General features: G+C 38.8%; 1 protein-coding gene across 1 annotated transcript in view; it reads right to left on the bottom strand.

Annotated features, from left to right (window-relative positions):
- Positions 1–20,772, bottom strand: part of MTMR6 (myotubularin related protein 6) — a 28,141-nt gene extending 7,369 nt beyond the window's left edge. Inside the window, exons 1-10 of the mRNA XM_067466577.1 lie at positions 20,632–20,772; positions 12,470–12,586; positions 11,162–11,324; positions 10,896–11,053; positions 8,964–9,092; positions 8,137–8,271; positions 5,450–5,582; positions 4,104–4,213; positions 3,274–3,399; positions 199–248 (exon numbers count right to left, since the gene is read on the bottom strand). Of these exons, the coding sequence (XP_067322678.1) occupies positions 199–248; positions 3,274–3,399; positions 4,104–4,213; positions 5,450–5,582; positions 8,137–8,271; positions 8,964–9,092; positions 10,896–11,053; positions 11,162–11,324; positions 12,470–12,586; positions 20,632–20,655 (1,145 nt within the window). The 5' untranslated portion in view covers positions 20,656–20,772. The remainder of the gene's footprint in view (positions 1–198; positions 249–3,273; positions 3,400–4,103; positions 4,214–5,449; positions 5,583–8,136; positions 8,272–8,963; positions 9,093–10,895; positions 11,054–11,161; positions 11,325–12,469; positions 12,587–20,631) is intronic.
- Positions 20,773–21,061: the final 289 nt, after the last annotated feature.

Raw genomic sequence — 21,061 nt, forward strand, 5'->3', positions numbered from 1 at the left:
AAGGGAACTAACAGTTTGAGTTTATAGAAAATAGGAAAACCTAAACCTAAGGATTGCAATGAGCTCGCTACTTCTTTTCTGCACCTTAATAACATCTTCTGAAGGGGGCTCATCCAAATCAGGTTAAGATCTAAAGTTATGCAAGATTATAAACATGCAGGTATACAATACAATGTTAATTGAAACAAATGACCATACCTGTCTGAAAACTTGTGTCCAAAAGCAATCCAATCTTTTTCTATCAAAACCTAAAAGAAAGTAAGTCATATATAATGTTACTAGCTGTGCCCTGCCACGCGTTGCTGTGGCCTTTAGTAAGAGTTTTGAAGTCTCTGCCTGGCCTCTCTTCCTTTCTTCACTCGCCCTCTTTCCCTCTTTCTCTCTCTCACACTCCTTCCTTCCCCCCCCCCCCCCTCTCTCTGGCATCCCTCTTTCCTCCCCCTTCTTTATGCTTGTGTGTAAACCTGAGTATCTTCTGTTGGTCATGGGGGTTCAGTGTGGCATGTTTGCCCCAATTCTGTCGTTGGTGGGGTTCAGGATGCTCTTTGAGTGTTGGTGAACTCTGAATCCCAGTGACTACAACTCCCAAATGTCAAGGTCTATTTCCCTCAAACTCCATCTGTGTGGATATTTGGGCGTATTGAATGCTTTGGTCCGGATCCATCATTGTGTCTTCAAAGTCGCCCCCTCCCTTCTCCCCACCCCTTCCCTCCCTGAGTCACTCCTTCCCTCCTCCCACCCCCTCCCTTCGCCCCACCCCTTCCTTCCCTGATTGACTCCTGGAAGGAAAGGGGTGGGGCGAAGGGAGGGGGCGTGTCTTTCCGGAGGGGGTGGGAGGAGGGAAGGAGTGACTCAGGGAGGGAAGGGGTGGGGAGAAGGGAGGGGGCGACTTTGAAGACACGCCCCCTCCCTTCGCCCCACCCCTTTCCTCCGTGACTCACTCCTTCCCTCCTCCTTCCCTCTTCGGTTAGACACGCCCCCTCCCTTCGCCCCACCCCTTTCCTCCGTGACTCACTCCTTCCCTCCTCCCTCCCTCTCCGGTTAGACACGCCCCCTCCCTTCGCCCCACCCCTTTGCTTCCAGGAGTGTCTCAGGGAGGGAAGGGGTGGGGCGAAGGGAGGGGGTGTGTCTTTCCAGAGGGGATGCGGCGCGGCGAGGCTTGGAGTGTGCGGAGCGGGGCTTGGAGGCAGCGTGGGAGGAGTAAGATGAAGGAGGGGGTGGAGGGAAGGGGGCGGGGGGAAGTTGCGTTGTTTGTGTGTGTGTGTGTGCCGTGGGGAAGTGCGGTGACGTATTCGCGCTGGGCGGGGCGAGGGAGGGAAGTGCGTTGGCCGTTCGGCCATGTGTGCGCGCGCGCTGGGGACTTTGCGCCAGTGCGCATGCTCAGTTGTTTTGCCGTTTTTTCTGTGTGTGGTTGTGTTGTTTTGATTTCTGACTGGATTAGTTTGTACCTAGTGGGTTGTCCTTGGGGCATGGCAATTTTGGTGGAGTTTTGTTTTAGAGTTTTGCTTCCCCGTTGGACGCCAGTAGGAAATTTATAGATATAGATCTCATAGGCTTCAGTTTAGGTTTCTCCAGGCCAAATCTATGGCTTTGGAAGCCTTGTCTTGGTTGTTCAGAGCAGGACTAGAATAATCCCAGCACAAATAATTTGTTAGATTTCAAACTACTGAACTGTCAAAATTGCCCCCCCCCCCAACAAAAAAGGGATTCAACCTACACTTTTAGAAATAAACACAGAAATCAGATCAGTATTTTTCAGCATATTGGGACCTCTGTTTTACATTTACTGAGGAATCACAAAGCAGTTGACCTTCCTTCTGTACTTCAGCTAATATTGGAATAATTATTATTTTGAAATGCAGATTATATCCTGTGTAGTACTACTACTACTAATAATAATAATAATACTTTATTTATAATCCACCCTCTCCCCCCGAAGGGACTCAGGGCAGTTTCCAAAGTATAACAACAATAGCAAGCATTCAATGCCAAGAACAAACAAATAACAATCAAGACAAAACATGAAATAAAATAAACTAAATATAACTTATAAACAACCAAATTTAATCAAGGATAATCTAAATAAACATAATATAATACAAAGGATCAGATCAATTAAAACACAATACATTAAAAGCACAATATAGTATACAGTAGAGTCTTGCTTATCTGACATAAACGAGCCAGCACGTCAGATAAACGAAAATGTTGGATAATACGGAGTCTCCTACTGTTACCCATCCGAAGTGGCACTGGACATCTAGAATACTAACAACAGAGACTCAAAGGGTTAAGGCAAGGCAACGCCTCGGAGCTAGATGTGTTGGCATCTAATTGTTGCCGGTGGTAAGACGTCCTGAGCGCCCCCCCCCCCCACCGGGGGGGGGGGGAGGTGAAGAAGGATGGGATACAAATGCTTGAAATTGAAAAAAAAATAGAGCGGCACAGCAGGAAGTGCCCTGATGCAGAACAGGAGATGGAAATCACAGGGGGAAGGAGGGAGGATGCTTCCGCTTCCAGTCCTGCCGCTTTCCCCTCATTCCTTCCTCCTCCTCCTCATCTTGCGTGTTTCACTTATTGGGAATGGAGAGAGAGTTGGGGTGTGCTTCTTTAATTGAAGAGGAAATGCTTGAGGAAAGGGGGGGGGGGCATCGGATAAGCAAAGATCGGATAAGCGTGACTCTACTGTATCACAACAGCAGGCTAACGTAGATAACCGATGACAAGGCAAGGATCTGTATAAAGTATGCCAGTCCTCCTCCTCTCCATAAGCTCAATTGTACAGGTAGGTCTTTAAAAGCTTTTTAAAGGGGGGGGGGTTAGTTCTTTAGGGAGGGAGTTCCAGAGGCGGAGAGCGGCCACGGCCCTCTCTCGTTCCCACCAACTGCGCTTGAGACGGGGTCAGCCTCCTCTGCTGTAGTCTGTAAGCGGAGATGCAGTTTTTCAAGTAGTTACTAATATAATTTACATATGCACTGAACTATCTTCTATATAAAGCTTAATGCAGAAATTTATTACACTATTGATCGATTGCCTAACTTAATTGTTAATAAAGCTGAACGAATTCTAATTCAAGGATGGGAATTCCCATAACTCCTAGTTAGCATAGCCAATGATAAAGCATGTTAGTAGTGGGATGACCACCCCTGCTCTGGTTTACTAATCAACATTTATTTCAAAAATATTATCACTATACATCTACAAGTTCAAAGTAAATCTATTTTCCTATATTCCAACTAGCAACAAGCAATTCAGTTTGCCTTGAATACCCACCATGAATCCTTTAATTGTTCTATAAAATGGATCCAACAACAGAGAACCCAGGGAACAAACTTGAGATGTCCGGTCCCAGCCATCGGAGCAATGTACCAGCACACTTGCACTCTCAAAAGCTATGGCCTGTGAAAATGACAACAAAACTTACTCATATGTGCAACACAAGGAAAAATAAACAGTTCAGTTTGATTAAAACATACAGTCTGTTTAATTTTTCACAACTGTATCTTTTTGGGCATGCAGGCACCCTGTTACTGTATGAGATATCTTTACTTGGATCTGATCTAACAATGCTGAAAGCCTTACAATCAATTGTATGAGGAGGTAAATGCATGAAAAGCTCCCATCACTTTCCCATCCCAATGCCAAAAGGTCATCAGACTTATGAAGTTGATAATATTGGCCACATTACCTTCGGAAAATAATTGGCAATTGCAGAGAGACCAGGAAACAATTTGTACCACTGAGCCCCACTGCTACTGGAAGCCTCCTAGTTGTGTAGCTTGAAGGTGGGATAGCCTGTCCAGAACTCTAATAGGGGCTCCAATAAAGCACCATAGCTTCTCCATTCCTGCCTCAGGAACCCAGGAGGATATTTTCTATTGTGCTTAACAAATAATCAATTTAGTCATTACTGTGACTTTCCACATTTGCTTCTACACTGGAATTACTAGAGAATGAAACTAGGATTTTGGCATATAACATATGTGCTCTACTACTGACTAACAGTCCTAACTCATCCTGGGAGGTTCCCCCCTCCCCTCACCCTGGATGTGATGTGGACTTTTTGGGTAGGCTTGAAATATGAATGAAAGAATATGCATTACTTTGGCTAAGAAGATAGCAGCATCCAACACGGCCTTGATGTGGCGCAACCATCCAGAGTTCTCCAAACCAGAAAGGAAGTCATTAACCAAGAGTCCTCTTGTCCCACAGACTAAGAAGGAAAGAATATCAGTTGTTAATCTCAAACAGTATAAAGATCAAAGATTACTTCCCTGATTTTATCTAGATTCTATGAATATATGAAAGAAGAGGGTGTTCGAATACACAAGCTTGCATGAAATAAAAATGGGGATGCCAGTTATTATATAAAGTAACATTTTCAACCAGACAGGAAGTTTATGTATGTGTCTCCATCCCAGTCCATTCCCAGTCATAGGTTTTCTTATATGTAGTATTTATTCATCTATTTTTGGCTAAATTACATGCTAAAATAGAGGCGCACATTACATTTGATGGTGCATTAGAATCGCACACATAAACTTGTCTTTGTTGTTGGGCAAGAGATCCCAGCTGGGGACAGAAGAGGGAGAGGCAGCGGTGACCACAAAACAGTAGTGGGAAGGCCAGACAGAGGGACACAGCTTCCCACCAGCCTTTTTGTAGCCATCACTTTGCATTGCAAAACAATTCCCCTTTTTTTGCAATGTACACCTTCAAAACTTGAGGTGTGCATTGCATTTGATGACACATTATACTCGAATAAATATGGGCAATTGCTATTTGGTGGTACAAAATGGATTAAACTGGTTCTTCCCACAATCAATTTTTGTTTTGCAATTACAACCTCATTTTAAAGGGGTACCCCAATGACTACAGAAAATGACCATGATTTCTAAGTATGTTCCCAGGGACTGAAGGATGCAAACCTGCCCTTTAAACTGTAGGTGCTTACTCCAGGAAACATCAGTGTAGCTACAGTAGACCCTAAAGTGTTTCTCATTTTGGGGAGCACAAAAGTAACAGGCAGTGACAAAAAGTTTACGAACAGGATTAAACATGCACATTAAGTTGAGGAAAAAGGCACATATGGTTTCAATTAAGTTAACACGGATAATGTGTAATATATTGATGATGGGAAAAAAACACAACTGCTAAGAGGTCAACACAAGATTCCAGTTTCTAAAAATCTGAGCACACAGTGAAATCAAAATAAACACTTGCTCATTGAAACTGATGCAATTTCCCATAGCAAGTCATTTGCATCAGTTCCTAACAAAGGGCTAATCAGCACAGCAACAAAAGGTATAACCTGTTTTCTGTCTTTCTGTATCTGTAACATAAAAACATGTAATCCAGCACCTAACGCAACAGGGTCTCTACTATGAACACAAAATCAAATATTTGCAGTTAAATGTCGCAAACCACTGAGAATCAAGTGTATCCGTACCTTCTAAAAGCTTCTGCAAGCTGGATCTCATTACATGGATGTTTTCAATACCAACAAACTGGAATCTAATATTGGAATAGTTATCTTCATTTTCATAGCCTTTACCTGCTGCCCGGTTTGCCATTGCATTCAGCTTGAAGAAAAATAAGATAAATTAGGAAAGAAAGCAACCATTAATTATCATGTTAATGGCATGTATTTTGACTAGCATATGGTTGAGAGAAAAGAAAATAATAGTTCCAGCCTATACAACAGATATGTTTGTGTTGAATACCTCCCAGGATGGCCAGGTCATTAAACCTGTATTACATCAATTCCCTATGCTATGTAACATGCAGAATAAAGTTAGGAGGTAAGAGAGGGGTACCTGACGTCTCCTCATACTGTAGTCAGCCCTCCATTTGCAGATTTGTCTTTTGCAGATCTGACTATTCACAGATGTGATTAAAATGTTCTAAGAATCTCTGGGTACGACAGTGCCACTCTATCATCAACCTCCACCAGAAGTTGACTACAGAGTCATGCTGGAGGACAAAGAGATTTCCCCCCTTTCATAGGGTCCTGAGTACGTAACTCAGACAAATGTGGAAGGCTGCAATGTCATGCACTGTTACGATCTCATGTTATGTAAAGTTGTTTCTCTTTCATCTCTTCCTAATTTTATGATTCAAGGCAGCTTACAAAATTAAAAAGAATACAGGTCACATCACTAAAAACATGCAATAGTGACAAAATAATTCAACTAGCAATAGTTATAAACAGCAAACATGGACATCAATAATAATAATAATAATAATAATAATACTTTATTTATATACCGCTCTATCTCCCCGAGGGGACTCAGAGCGGTTCCCAGGTAAAAATCACAGAACATACAAAGTAAAAACAACATAACCATAAGATTAACAAAACAAAATATGCATAAAAATTGTCACCAATTTTGTCATAAACAGTCAGTTCCAAAGGCTTGTCAAAACAAAAAAGGCTTGTTTATTTTTGTTTTGAGATTTATTTTACTGTTTGTAATGATTATTTTGTTACTGCCTTCGTTTTATTGATGTACTGCAGGCTTGGCCTCATGTAAGCCGCACCGAGTCCCTTGGGGAGATGGTAGTGGGGTACAAATAAAGTTTTATTATTATTATTATTACTTCACCAGCCACCAGAAAGACCAGGTAAGAGAATTCCTAACCCTGGGAGGACCCACCAGGAAAGTTGCTCCCATCTTCCCCCAAGATCTATCTGTTAAGAGTGGTGCAGCAAGCAGAAGGATCTCACATAACAATTTAAAACTCCAGTCAGGTTTACATGGTAGAATCCGGCTCTGCAGCTAACCTTGACCTGAGCTGTAAAGGGCTTTATACTTCATAGATAGTACTAAGTACAAAAAGCATTACTGTAATCCATATATGCTAGGTAATTGGGTACAAACATTTCTCAGATTAAATATAGTATACCTATGATTCAGCAACATAATATGTAAAGCAACACTTAATAGCAAACCCTACTGAAGCAAAGTATGTCTAGCCCAAGAATATCATAAAGTGCTGGAAATAGGCAATCTTCCCAAGCCTCTTCTGTCTAATGATTTGTCTGTATATAATATGCTGTTTCAGTACTGAAGTGTATATGTGTACTTTGGTATGCAGTTTTTTCCCTAACTCTATGTTCTTGAGGTTGTAGGAGGGGCTCCAGACCATGTGACCAGATAAGGGACTGTTTTGAGCACAGTTAAAAGATTACAGTTGAATGATGACTGTTGAAGATGACAGTTGGAAGTAGACAGTTATAAAGGAGTGTTTTACAGAACTGTATAGTGTTGAAGAGACTGATAAAGATTGGAAGTTAAAGACACAAACCGAAATGTTTTAAAGTTTAAAATAACAAGAAATGTGCCTGTATATTAAAATACATGAAGTTGTGAGTAAAATATATATGTTATTTTAAAGAATTCTACTTGATTTTTTGTCTCCTGAGAGCATGAAACAGAAACAAGATATTTATAGGAGAGTCGATGTTTTTGATCACTAAACAACACTTCTGAAGATCTGCTAAATTTGCATTGGCATATTCTCTGTTGCTAATAGTTCAGAGTCACCTGGAAATCAATCTAGCAGCTGAAAACGAATTGCCAAGCATGAATACATGTGGATACCATTTCTTTTCTTAAAAATTATAAACATTGTGGTTTTCCCAATTGGTCAGAATCCAATAGGTTATGATCCTAACAGGTCATAATCCTCCATTTGGTTATGTGACCAGTGATTATCTAATATAAAGTTGTTCTGAGAGATATAGAAAAAGTCTATAGAGGAAACCAATTTTGTCGGGTGTGGGTAAAGAAACCAAGGATACTATACCCGCAGATACAGGAGTAATACTGTATTTCCAAAGTGGTTGACCTGGGATGGAACACAAAGTGTAATTTTGAAGAATACTACACTAAAAAAGTATTTTATTGTACGGGACATTGATTCCTGGCCAGGGATTTTAATCAACGAAGTCTATAGGAAATATATTTGCACAAGTGTACAAAAGTTACAAAGACTAGAAACTGAAGACTGGGTCCTAAGAGAAACTGTCATTTAACAAAAAGCACAGTTTGCAACAAGCATAATTCCATCATATTCCTTCTCAGTTCAGAACTATAGCATCGTAGCATCAAACACTGAAGGAAATATACATACTTTAGGCCTGGTGTCTACAACATACATGTAGTGATTCGTTGGATTGGTTTTACTGATTGCTTGCAACATATGCTCATCTTCCAGACATCTGGCACTGAATCCTGAAAGAGGCTGACTACATCTGCAAATGGCAGCCTAGTGAGAAGGCAGAGGAGGTAAACAGACATAATACAATAGGTCAAAACGAGCATTTTAAAAGACACAAATAACAGATGGAGCACTTCGTTCAGTGTTTAATTTTCTGGTAAATACAGCAAAATGTGAAAGCCAGAACTATGATGCTCTGTACTATGAACATTCAATGCTTTCAGAAGAAAACTGAAATGCTTCATTGAGGTCCAGGTTCCCACTGACACAAGAGTATGCCCAGTGATGAAGCTGAAGAGCTAACAGAACAGATTAGTTTCCTAAAGAGATACAGTTTGCATTATATACATAAGTATATTTGCAAGTGTAATCAAATTTCATTAGTTTTCTCAAGACTCAGGCTTTCTAATGAAGCAGCAAGCATGATATTAGTTTTAGCTTCAGCTTTTCCTGAAAAGGGAAACTGCCCCCACACTTCTTAATTTTTCTGAAGAGCATGAGTAATGGCAACCGAAAACGTTACATTGTAAAGGTTCTATTTCTTGCATTTTCACAAATTTAGTATAACAAGGTGACACCTGCTTAAGTGGTAATTAATTCGTTGTAGCACAGCACTAGCAGCCATTTTTGCTAACTACAATAGATCTATACACCTATGTTACTATACTTACCCCTTGTCTTTTCCTGTGTTGGAAAATGGCCTTTAAGCCCACTTGCACTGAAAGGAAATCAGACTATACCTCATTATCTTTATGATAATATGACAGCACAGGGAACCTTCCTTTGCTTCGGAACTTAGAACTGCCAACAATTATGGGCTTGCTTGCGCTCCTGGGAACATAAAGTTCTCTTGGATATGTTTCACAAATCTAAAAGGAAAAAAGAAAGAATCTGTAAAAAAAACTTTACACATTTTAGATCCAGCGTACAAACACTTCAGTAAGTGCAGGGGTGATCTTGTATGAAGATTTCATTTTTCCCCAGAAACAGATAGGATGGAATCATGATCTAGGTGAGCTTTGATAACAGGACAATAGAAATGCATCCTGTGAAAAGTTAATGAGGGACATGGAATGCAGCTTCAAGTGCAAAGAACTCTATGCAATGTTTCATAGAGTTCCTGGTTTCCAGTGATAGAAGAAAGGATATGCTCAGCGATGAAGCTGAAGAGCTAACAGAATAAATTCCATGGCTATAACTATCTTTCTTGGAAAAAAAACCTTTTTGACCATATTTCCAATAATTGTTCAGTCAGCAGCAGCTACTGGAAACATTGACCATGGAATTGCAGGAACTGTAGTCCAAAAGAAGCAACTTTATCATGCTTTGTAGGAATAACAAGCATCTATCTACTATGATGGCTATAAATGGTTTATTCAATGATGAGACCATAGGTCCTTCACATATAAAAGAACAAATAAATACATAAAAACCAGATTATTAAATACAATACGAGACACATCACTAAAATACTATATAAATCATTGAAATGATAGCTATAAGATTTGGGGAATTAAAAAAAATAACTTCTTTCACCTAAACAGTTATAATAGGCTAAAAAACAGAAAATTGACTTTGCTCAGAAAAGCAAGTTAAAAGCCAGCCTTTAAAAGGTGTTTTCATTCAGAAACAGGAAAAATAGATAATAAAACAGCATCAAGTGTAATGTTAACTTTCACTTTGATAATCCTAGTGATCCATTGAGTATGGATTTCCGTAGTCTTCAATGTGTTTACAGGGTATTTTTCAATTGAAAGGTTTTTATATATTTTTAACAGCTAAAAAAAAAAATTTAAACATGGATGATGGTGATGACAATAATAATAATAATAATAATAATAATAATAATAATAGACAACTTTCTAGGGGACTCAGGGCAGTTTCCAACACATATGGCAAACATTCAATGCCTACAAAGAACATATAAACAAATTACATCAAAACAAAATACATCAAACAATATACAAGGAACCTAACTGTAAACTTAATACCAAATAAAAATTAACAAGAATACAACTTAAATAACCCATAATGTATACAATTGTAATTATGACTGTCACCAATAACACCTCATTTTAAATTGAGTTTTTCATTAAAAATAAAATTGTAGGAGCTGGTAAAAGTTAATAAAAACTGAAATGTTTTTTTCTTTAATTCTGTCAATTGCAGCTGTGGAACTGATAGTCATCAAATTGAAGATAATGATAAACAACTTCTGGAGGATATTTGGCTAAAAATGCTCCAAATTCCTCCATAAAAATCTGTGTATAGAACATGTAATGGAAGTCATTAATCACAATTTAGTAACAAGTTTTTGTTAAAATACTGGAACAGAAGCAACGACAATTAGACTTAGGTGGAAATCAACTCCTGTCATTAATTCTATCTTATTCTTCTCCAAATACATATTTAGACAAAGTTATTACATGACCAGAAACAGGTTGGACTCTCCCCATGCCATTATTTTAGTATCAAGAACTACTGCTGCTTTGAATTGAGACTTCAATTCAAAGAACCTTGAAGGTGCCTATGGCCTCATCTGAAGATTATTCATCCCAAACATAATGAAACCCATCCTAGTTTCAAAACTAACAAGGTCCATCCAGCACCATAAAATGATACAGAATTAGAAACACATGCACTATAAACCCTGACTTATTGGCACTTATTACCTTATAATCACGATTTGCATCTGATAATTGCCAATCTGAGTTCGGCACTCCCATCCGATTGTACTCATCTGCGAGGTCAATGAGCTCCCAGCCTTGCACTCTTTCTGCCTCCTTTTGTTTTGGGTTGTATGAGAAGGCATACAGTTCATCATACCTTGCTAAAACAAATCAGGAAAAAGAAGAGGGAAAGGATTTTGATTTATTACATTTTATTTTTCAGGCACACCCAAACTCATTCAACTTAATGAAGAAGCCAGCTGCCATACCTGGTCTCGAGAGCTGAAGCAAGGAGTTATAGATATCATGGCAATCCCTTTCTCTGGGAACAATGAAGTGAACGACTCTGAAGTTCTTGCACTGGATCACCAGGGGGCAGCCTGAAGTAGTCAAAGCAAGCTTCTCCACTGCAGCAATATGATGGTGCAAGATCTGGAGCAAGCAAAAAAATCATTAAAAATGACTAACTCAAACAGCAAACCACAACAGTGCTCGGTAAGATAACGCTCACTGGCACTTGTATAATCCTTGACATTCATACATGAGCCATAAAGTCTATGGGGTATACCATAATCGCTCAAGGGATCATGGCAAACTTTGAACATCTTCTCTGTTAGGAATTTTGAAACTGTGAATCCTTTTCAATGGCCAATGTGAGGTGCACCCAGTAGAATCCTTACATTTATCAACACATATATACTACTTGTCATGTTATAATGGAAAGTCCCCCCTCAAAAAAAAAATCATCAGGATGAATGGCAGAGTGGGATGAAGTAGTGGCTACTATTTGAGAGTACAGCTAAAAGCTCTTTTATATATCTTAGAAAATATAGAAAATAATATCTTCTGTGGATTCCACATTAGCTTTAAGTAACCTCTGTCGCTGAAAGAGATGTCATAAGGCCAGAACGGCAGTCATGGCACATGCTCAACAATATTGTTGTTTCAATATTAAGAGAAAGGAGGGAGGAAACAGAAAAACTACGTAGCCGTATATACTCATAGATTTGTCAGTGGAGGCCCTACATTATCTCTCTTGGTAAAGAATGCTTTTAATATATGAGATGGGGAAAATAAATAATTCCATACAATTGTGGATTTTTATTAGTTTTACTATCACACTATGTTCAGAATACTTTAAAATTCACCCGAATCAGTTTGCAGAGATGTGAATAGAAGAATACAATTACGTGTCTTGAACTAGGGATAACTGAGCGGCATGCATGTCATTCTTTGCTAGGTTTTGCAGTGCTTATCTCCACCTAGACACAGGAAATCTGTGGGCATCTTTGGTGGCTAAAGTTAGAGCCAAGAAGTCTTGAAAAAGTGCACTACAATGATGCATAATAGACAAGCTCATGGAAGCAGACACAACAAGCATTCGTTTCAAGTAATTACCTTTCACATTTCCCATACCTAAGGCAGCTAACAGCTATAACCCACTTTCTGCAATTCAGAACAATTATATCGGGGGACTTGCTTACTTCACCCTCTTTGATACTTAAAAGATGCACAATGGAAAAAGCAAAATGTAATCAAAGATGTACTGTACAAAATAATGAACTTAATATTCTTACCCATATCTCTTTCTGGTTTGAGTCAATAAATAGCAGGTGTGTTGCAGTGAGGTAAAGAGTTCCTGTTTGTGACTTGATGCTTGTGCTGAATCGGTCTAATAATTTCACCTGTTCAACCTATGCATAAAAAAAAAAAAACAATTCCCATGAGCTAAAACTATAAAATGTCAACTTGACATCACAATAGCATTCAAATACACAAGAGTTGAAATTTCCTATAGGCAAAGAAGACAGAGATGACATTGCAATGCATTTAATATTATCATTATGTATTGTTTTCTTATGGATCTGCAAACTATCTTTCAGTTTAGACCACTAGTAAGAGCAATTTGCTTTCTTCACCCCAAAAGGACAGTAATCACAAGAAAAGGAGATGGATCATGAGTTACCTCCTGTTGAATTCAACCTCAAGTAAATGTGGCTCCTGACAGAAATAATAGCTTTCCAACCCATTCTTCACAGTGGTGTAACACACATGCACTAAAAGTAAGTATGCATGGATGACAACAAACCTCCACTTCAAACTTGTTGCTCTTCCTACCTATAAGGACAATGAACCAAGGATGGTGTGTGTGTGTGTGTGTGTGTGTGTGTGTATATATATATACACACACACACAATACATTAAAATACTGAATGGACATGCCTAGCATGCATGATATGGTTTGCTTTATTTGAATCTCAACAGCACCCCAAGAAACCACCAACAAAGCTAAAATGTAAGTTTTGGCAAAGAAGGGTTCTTCATAGTTTCTTGGCAAGCATTAGTCTACTGTTAGACTTCTAACAGTGGGTCTGGCAGAGGATTCAAAATCACACAAGTCTTTAGTTCTCTAAGTGTAGTAGAATCAGGGCTCTGGGGAGATTGCAGCAAAGGAATATTCCACATCAGCAGTGCAAATATTTGCAATTCCTGGATGCTCTCAGCGTCAATGCTTTATCTGTACAGTTTACAGGAAATGTCCATTTGCTTTGAAAATTCTGCCAGTAAAAATTGATGACAATCCCATTGTTATGTAGTTTTCAGAAAAGCAATATTGCTAATTTGTAAGAAACAAAAAATGAAGATTTAATCAGCAATTTTCATCAAGTTTAAAAATTATCTGAAGACATCCAATGCAAACATATATGGTATAATAATTACAATTTTCTATGCAGATAAACTGGATTGCGACAACATGTTAGACCTACGATGATTCCCCATTAATGGACAACTGCAAAACCCAATTACCCAGTTAACCGGCAATGATCTAGTCAGCCTTCATGTTTTGGTATGCAAGTTACAGACTAGGAAATGACGACAGCTATTTACCAGATATTATTAGACTGCATCTTTCATTGTCCTTCATCACTGCTTATAGTGGCAATAACTGCTAAGAGCGGCAATCTATCAACATTGGGAAGGCTACAGTTACCTGCAGTACGCAAGTAAATAAACAAACAAATATGAGTGTTTTCAGAAATAAGATTGCTGTATTGGGTATTTATGGAAGGCAAGACAGGAGGAAAAAAATGAAGACAAGTCTTTTTATAGCATTTTAAATGCGACAGAATTCTTTTTCTTGATCATTTATCCATGGATAAAATGTAAGAATGCAGCTTTGAGGATAATAATGTGTGGAAAAAAGCTGAGAAGGCAGCCCAGATCTCTGACCTGTTGGATTATCTGCATTTGTCAACAGAGGAATAGACAGCCCATACAAATACAGGCTTAAGGAGTGGCAACTAAAGATCAATTTGGAATAAAGGTCAAAGCTGATGATACAGGTAAAAATAGCCATGCACACATTCTGTTTCTGCTTTTGAGATCTTCTAGAATAAAATTAATCACTGGGCAAGTTACATATTATATTGAACTAACCACAACACAATTTGATGTTTGATAGCTGCTTCAATTTTCCAACAAATTTCAAAATCTTCTTCAGGTTTACATTCTTTATTTTCAGTGTATGATTCTGCAATTATCTCTGTGACTACTGCCAGTTCTAAGTGACTGTACCACTCACTGCACCTTCATCAGAACAGTAACTCTTTTAAAAATAAGGGTGAATGATTTGTAGCTTCTCCAGATGTTACTGGACTACAAGTCCTATCATGGTCATCTTTGAATATGTTGACCAAGGCTTATGAGAGTCTGGGAACAACATCTCAAGGGCCATGTCCCAGTTCAAATCATTGTAAGCTTATGTTGCTTGAAAAAGAATCAGTGACTATTCCCTCCTTCCATTACATACAATGTTGATCAAAAACATTTTTAAAATATCACCAAAGACAACTCATCATGAGAAAGCACTGGTTGTTGATTCAGGTCTATGATGCTGACAGACTGCATGACTTAAGATCTCAATCAAGGTCCGTGATGTAAAATGAAGTAATAAATGTTTGAAGAAGACTCTTAATGTCTTATCAGCCATAATCTTAGTTTTAGTTTTGTTATTATCCCATCAATTTAAACTTATTCCTAATGAAGAAACATTTACTACTATAGGTTCTGGTCTAAAATACAGATATAGAGCTTTGAAACTTTCTATTTGCCTAAAGGATCTGTTTACAATTTCTTCAATCAATTTAATAGTACATAATGTAATGTGACCCTAAAAATACATTTTAAAAAAACCCCTAAAGTTTGAATTGACAATAAGAAAGAAATGACAGTATTTTAAATGCTTTCAGCAAGCATTTTTATGCTTTCTACTAAAAAGACCAAGAAGAGGAAATGAAAAAGATTCCAGAAAGTGCTTTGCATCTCCAACCATTTGATCTCATAAAGAGAAGAAACTCAGAGCCTCTCTTGGCTTACAGCCCCATCAGAAAATAGCATCATGCAATCTACAAGGAGTACATGAGAAACACTCAACCAAGAAAGACAAGTGTAGCTATTTTAACTATCCTGGATTATGGCAGTGAATATGAATAAGATTTCCATACAATCTGATGCAAGTCAGAAAATTAATGTGGATAAATTTATTGATTTATTTATAATATTTGTATACCATCCCTCTCAGCCTTCCAGTGACTCGAGGCGGTTTACAAGGCAAAATTAAATGCCACCAAAACCACAGTTACAATATAAAAACTTTAACATCAATAAAGATAACAAGTGCATCTTCAAGCAATTTCAGACCGGTTTTACTTTTCCACCAGAAAAGTTTATACATGGGGGAAAGTGCCACTCAAGATTAATGGGACTTTCTTAGCTTTCTGCCAATATATATGAAATTTACAGCATTAGTATATTTGTACAAAAGTGTACTGTATAGAGTTCAGCAGGATATGCTTGAAGGTTAAATTTGTATATGTTCAACCCTTTTGTCCATAAGAATACATCACCAGGAAGCCCTGAAGAGCTATTTGTTTTCTTTCTCACAAAGGACAGAAATAGTCTTGGGACAACTCTGTATGTACACATATGTATGTATCTGCATACACATGAACACACATACTTAAGAGACTAAATTTATCATCTTTCTTCCCAAGTATTCCTCTTCTTGTATAGTTTCCTTAACCGGAAATATTACCATCCACCCTTTTGAACATGCACGTTGCCATTGTTTTGTGTTTTGTATCTTATTTCTCCATGGTTCCTCAACTTTAGTCTGTAAACCAGTCCTGCCACATTTTCTTTTACACCACTGCAAAATGAAAACTCTCTTACCCCAACTTAAAATGTAGTCCATAGTCTTTTGCCTCCTCCCTGGTCTTCTGTTGCCTCATCCTTGCCTCCTCACATCTAACCACTGTCAAAGCAATCTTAATCTCATAATTCTGTTCCTTTTAAATTCCCAAACATTCTCCTCCAAGATTGGACATAAACCTCTTTGCATCCTTAGTTTCAAAGCCCATAGCTTCCTCCCATCTTTTTAATCTTACATCACTATGCTGTATATCCAGTATAACCTTCACTTTTTCAGATCCACTATTCTCTACTGTCTGAACATCACCTCCCACTTTAAAAACAAACAAACCTGTATTTCTTCCATAGTTTTTGAAACTACTTTCAAAAATGCCTGATTACAGCTTTCTTACTTTCTTCACGTGCCTTCGCAATGACACCTTTCTCATGAAACCTCTGGCATAATACCTGGTACGCACGCACACACCTACTAAGCTGTAAGTACACAGTACTATTGATGCTTAGCTGCATATTTCTCATGTAAACAAGGAATCATATGACAATTCCTTCTTTTTGCCATTCCTCTAATCTGTACAATTTTATGTACAAACAATAAACTGTACTCTAATAAGTGGAATTTATTTCTGAATAAACTCACAAAGGATCAGATTAATCTGATTACTGTGGACTAAGCTTTTATGGACTAGAGCCTACTTTTTCATTCCTCTGATAAAATGGATTCTACTGCTCAGAAGCTTACACTGCAGTGACAAGATCTAATTCTATTACAACAATGCTTTTTAAGCCATCACATGTGGGGCACCAGGAACTTATTTTCTCCCATCAACAGCTTTACTCAGACTCAGAGGTGCTGCTGCTTCTCTTACTGAGTCTATCCATTCAAAAACATGCCCTAGACAAAAACAAGAGCAGGGTCTGCTTTTTTTTTGTATTTGGATGAGAGACTGCGAACAAATACCAGGTGCTAGAAGATATATTTCAGAGGAAGGAACTGGCAAAACCACCTGAGTATTCTTTGCTAAGGAAACCTCCTGACATCCATGGGGTTGCCATAAGTCAATAGGGAATTTGAAGGTACATACTCAAATCACAAAAATATACACACCTCATTTATTAAGCTAAGACAAGTACATCTCTGAACAGCTTATCAAGGCACAAACCTCTGAACAAGAAGCCAGATGCAGTTTAAACATGACAGCTTAGACCACCCAGTATAAGATTCTGCCATATCTACTAACTATCTACCTTAAAAAGATGCAAGCAAACAAAGAGCATATTTTGAAGGTGGACAGCATTAGAGCTGCAATTTTAGACGTCTAATTGAATGCTGGGGAGTTTACTTCTGTGCAAACTTGCTTGGAAATTCACAATCCAATGTATTATTAATCAGAAGCAAGTCCCACTGAATGCAATAGGGCTTACTTGTGAGAAAACACATGTAGGGTAGGCTCATAGGCTGGCTAGATGTTGACTGAAGTCTACTTCCTCATATAGCTGACAAAATGGATTCTACTGCTCAGAAGCTTAAGTTGCAATGGCAAGTTTGCAGTCACCAAGGTGTCCTGACATTTAACAGCTAAGAGCAGCTATGGTGATTATATGAAAGCTAAATAAATACATTTATATTGAAGAATAAAGGTTACACTATGAATGTAATCAGTTACTAATTTCATCTTAAATTACAATTTCACATGCGGCGTTCTCCTTACACAGTTGAAGCAGAGTTGCAAACCACACTTCATGTTTTGCTGGACAACTTTTATTTCAACACTGCGACAGATGTCTAGAAATAGTCACACACCCTGACTTCCTCTTGCTGTTTAAAGCCACTAACACACTTTCAAACTGCTCTGTTGTTGTTGTGTGTCTCCCAGTTGTTTCTGACCTATGGTGACCCTAAAGTGAAGTATAACAGTTTGATGGCAATATTTGATCAGAAAGATCTTTCTCTGAATCTGAGAGTGGGTTTGTTTCCATGGATGAGTGGGAGTCCTTGGGGATAACTACACTGTAGAATTAATGTTGTTTCACATCACTTGAACTGCAACACTCAGTGATATGGAATCCTTAGAATTGTAGTTTTATAAAGTTTAGCCCCCACCCTTGAATCCTTTTGATCCAGCCAAAAAACATTATTAAAGATGATGATTATTACTACTATATCTTTAGCCACTTCTGCTAAAGAGTGATGGTGCTTCACCAAATTACAACTCCTAGGATTCCATAGCACCGAGCCATTGCAGTTAACGTGGTATCAAATTACATTAATTCCACAGTGTAGATGCATCCTATGAGCTGAGCTGGAGATCTGAACTCAATCCAAATAACAGTTTGAGTGCTGGACTATTAGGAATGCATCTTTACCCTTAGCAGAATTAATACAGTTTGACAACACTTTAACTGCCATGGTAAATAATAATAATAATAATAACAACAACAATAATAAATAAAACTTTATTTTTATTCCACCATATCTCCCCAAGGGGACTCAGCAACAAACAAAAGGCAAATATTCAATGCCTTGACAAGACCATAAATTCAAATACAAGTATAATAACAAACTGACAACGTCCCAAAATAAACCAGCATCTACAGTCAAATTAAAACTTGCAACCACAAATTAAATGGTAACATAACCTATCATGTAACTTGACTCAATCTGCTCTCAGTTCCACTTCCCTCGCAAGTGTGATTGGTGGGGACAAGAGACAGGGCCTTCTCAGTGGTGGCTCCTTGGCTATGGAACTCCCTCCCCAACAAAATTAGATCAGGGCCCTCCCTCTTGCCCTTCAGAAAAAAAGTAAAAATTTGGTTATGGCACAAAACCTTTGGTCAATAAGCAGTATAAGGAATGATCATGGATTATGTGCAATGGACATGGTATTTGGAATGGCTTGGACTACGATTGTTGGATTGTAATTTTAATGTTTATATTGATATGCTTTTAATTCCATGTTCTAATGTTAAATGATGTTGTGTTTTATTATTTAATTGATAATTGTATGTTATTATTGTTATGTTAGGTTTCTGTATGTGGGGCATTACATTTTGCCATAATTATGTTGGAAATTGCTTTGAGTCCCCGGCTAGGGTGAGAAAAACGGTATACAAGTGAAGTAAATAAATAAGTAAAACATCAACTTTGACAGTAATGTGATGCTCATTTGGCGAGGAACCAGCCTTCTTTGGCAGAGAAGGCCAAAGACCTTGCAAACTGCAACTCCCAAGACTCCACAGCAACAAATTAATTGGTGAGTTGTTGGTAGGTTTTTTTTTTGGGGGGGGGGGCTATATGGCCATATTCTAGAGGCATTCTCTCCTGACGTTTCGCCTGCATCTATGGCAAGCATCCTCAGAGGTAGTGAGGTCTATTGGAACTAGGAAAATGAGTTTATATATCTGTGGAAAAACCAGGGTAGGACAAAGAACTCTTGTCTGTTGGAGCTAGGTGTGAATGTTTCAACTGACCACCTTGATTAGCATTTGATGGCCTGGCAGTGCCTGGAGCAATCTTTTGTTGAGAGGTGATTAGATGTCCCTGATTGATGTATTGTCGAAGGCTTTCATGGCTGGAATCACTAGGTTCTTGTGGGTTTTTTCGGGCTATAGGGCCATGTTCTAGAGGCATTTCTCCTGATGTTTCGCCTGCATCTATGGCAAGCATCCTCAGACCTCACTATCTCTGAGGATGTTTGCCATAGATGCAGGCGAAACATCAGGAGAAATGCCTCTAGAACATGGCCCTATAGCCCGAAAAAACCCACAAGAACCTAGTGTCCCTGATTGTTTTCCCTCTGCTGTTTTGCTGTTTTTTTGTTGTTGTTTTTTAGAGGTTTTTTTTTTTAATACTGGTAGCCAGATTAATTGGTGTTTAAAGAGGATCAATTCTACAGTGCGGGTCTGGGAATAGACAATGTAACAATGCAATTGGGTTGTGTTAAATGTTTTGGGTTTTTAATAATAATAATAATAATAGATTAATGAATTAAAAAAATAAAAATTCTACAGTACTGCTGCACCCTTTATAGAGTCCAGCAATCAAAACGAACACACCAGGCTGGCTCCATTATATTTGAGGAGTAACCAAATTACTAAGAAACTAGTAAATATCATAAATAATATACGATTAAATAAATAATAGCAATCATTAATATTAGGTTCTTGTGGGTTTTTTCGGGCTATAGAGCCATGTTCTAGAGGCATTTCTCCAGGAGAAATGCCTCTAGAACATGGCTCTATAGCCCGAAAAAACCCACAAGAACCTAGTGATTCCAGCCATGAAAGCCTTCGACAATAAATCATTAATATTGTTATTATTAGTATTAAACCCCCTTCCTAGGGGGTGCAGGGGGGGGGCTTCCTAGGGGGGTGCCAGGCCTTTCCTGGGTACCACTTGTGTGGATTTGAAGGGCTTCTCTGGCCTGTTTTGCCTATTCTGCTGCTGCTTCTCTCCCAGGCGACGAAGGAGGAGGAAAAGGAAGACACCCTGCCTGCGACGAAGGCCAAGAGGCCCTAGTTAATTCGTTACCTTCGTGGTGCGGATGTGCTCCATGGCGGTGAGGCCCGAGCCAGTCGCTGCCGCCTCCCCAGCAGAAAACCCTCAGAGCCGGGAATCGCCGCCGCCGCCCCTCTCTATCCAGCGCCGCGCCCGGCGTCTCCTGGAGACGCTTCCGGATCAGCGAGTGGCGAGGCAGAAACCCGCCTTACTGCCTCCACAGCGACCCCTACCGGCCGGAGACTCAACCAGTTAAAGAGAGGCAAACTGGAGAAACATTACACACTGCAGAACAGTGTTTTCCAAATTGGATTCTCTAGATCAGGGGTCCTCAAACTTTTTAAACAGAGGGCCAGGTCATAGTCTCTCAAACTGTTGGAGGGCCGGATTATAATTTGAAAAAAACATGAATTCCTATGCACACTGCACATATCTTATTTGTAGTGCAAAACCCACTTAAAAA

This window comes from Anolis sagrei, chromosome 3 (genome assembly GCF_037176765.1).
Source record: "Anolis sagrei isolate rAnoSag1 chromosome 3, rAnoSag1.mat, whole genome shotgun sequence".
Taxonomy (NCBI): domain Eukaryota; kingdom Metazoa; phylum Chordata; class Lepidosauria; order Squamata; family Dactyloidae; genus Anolis; species Anolis sagrei.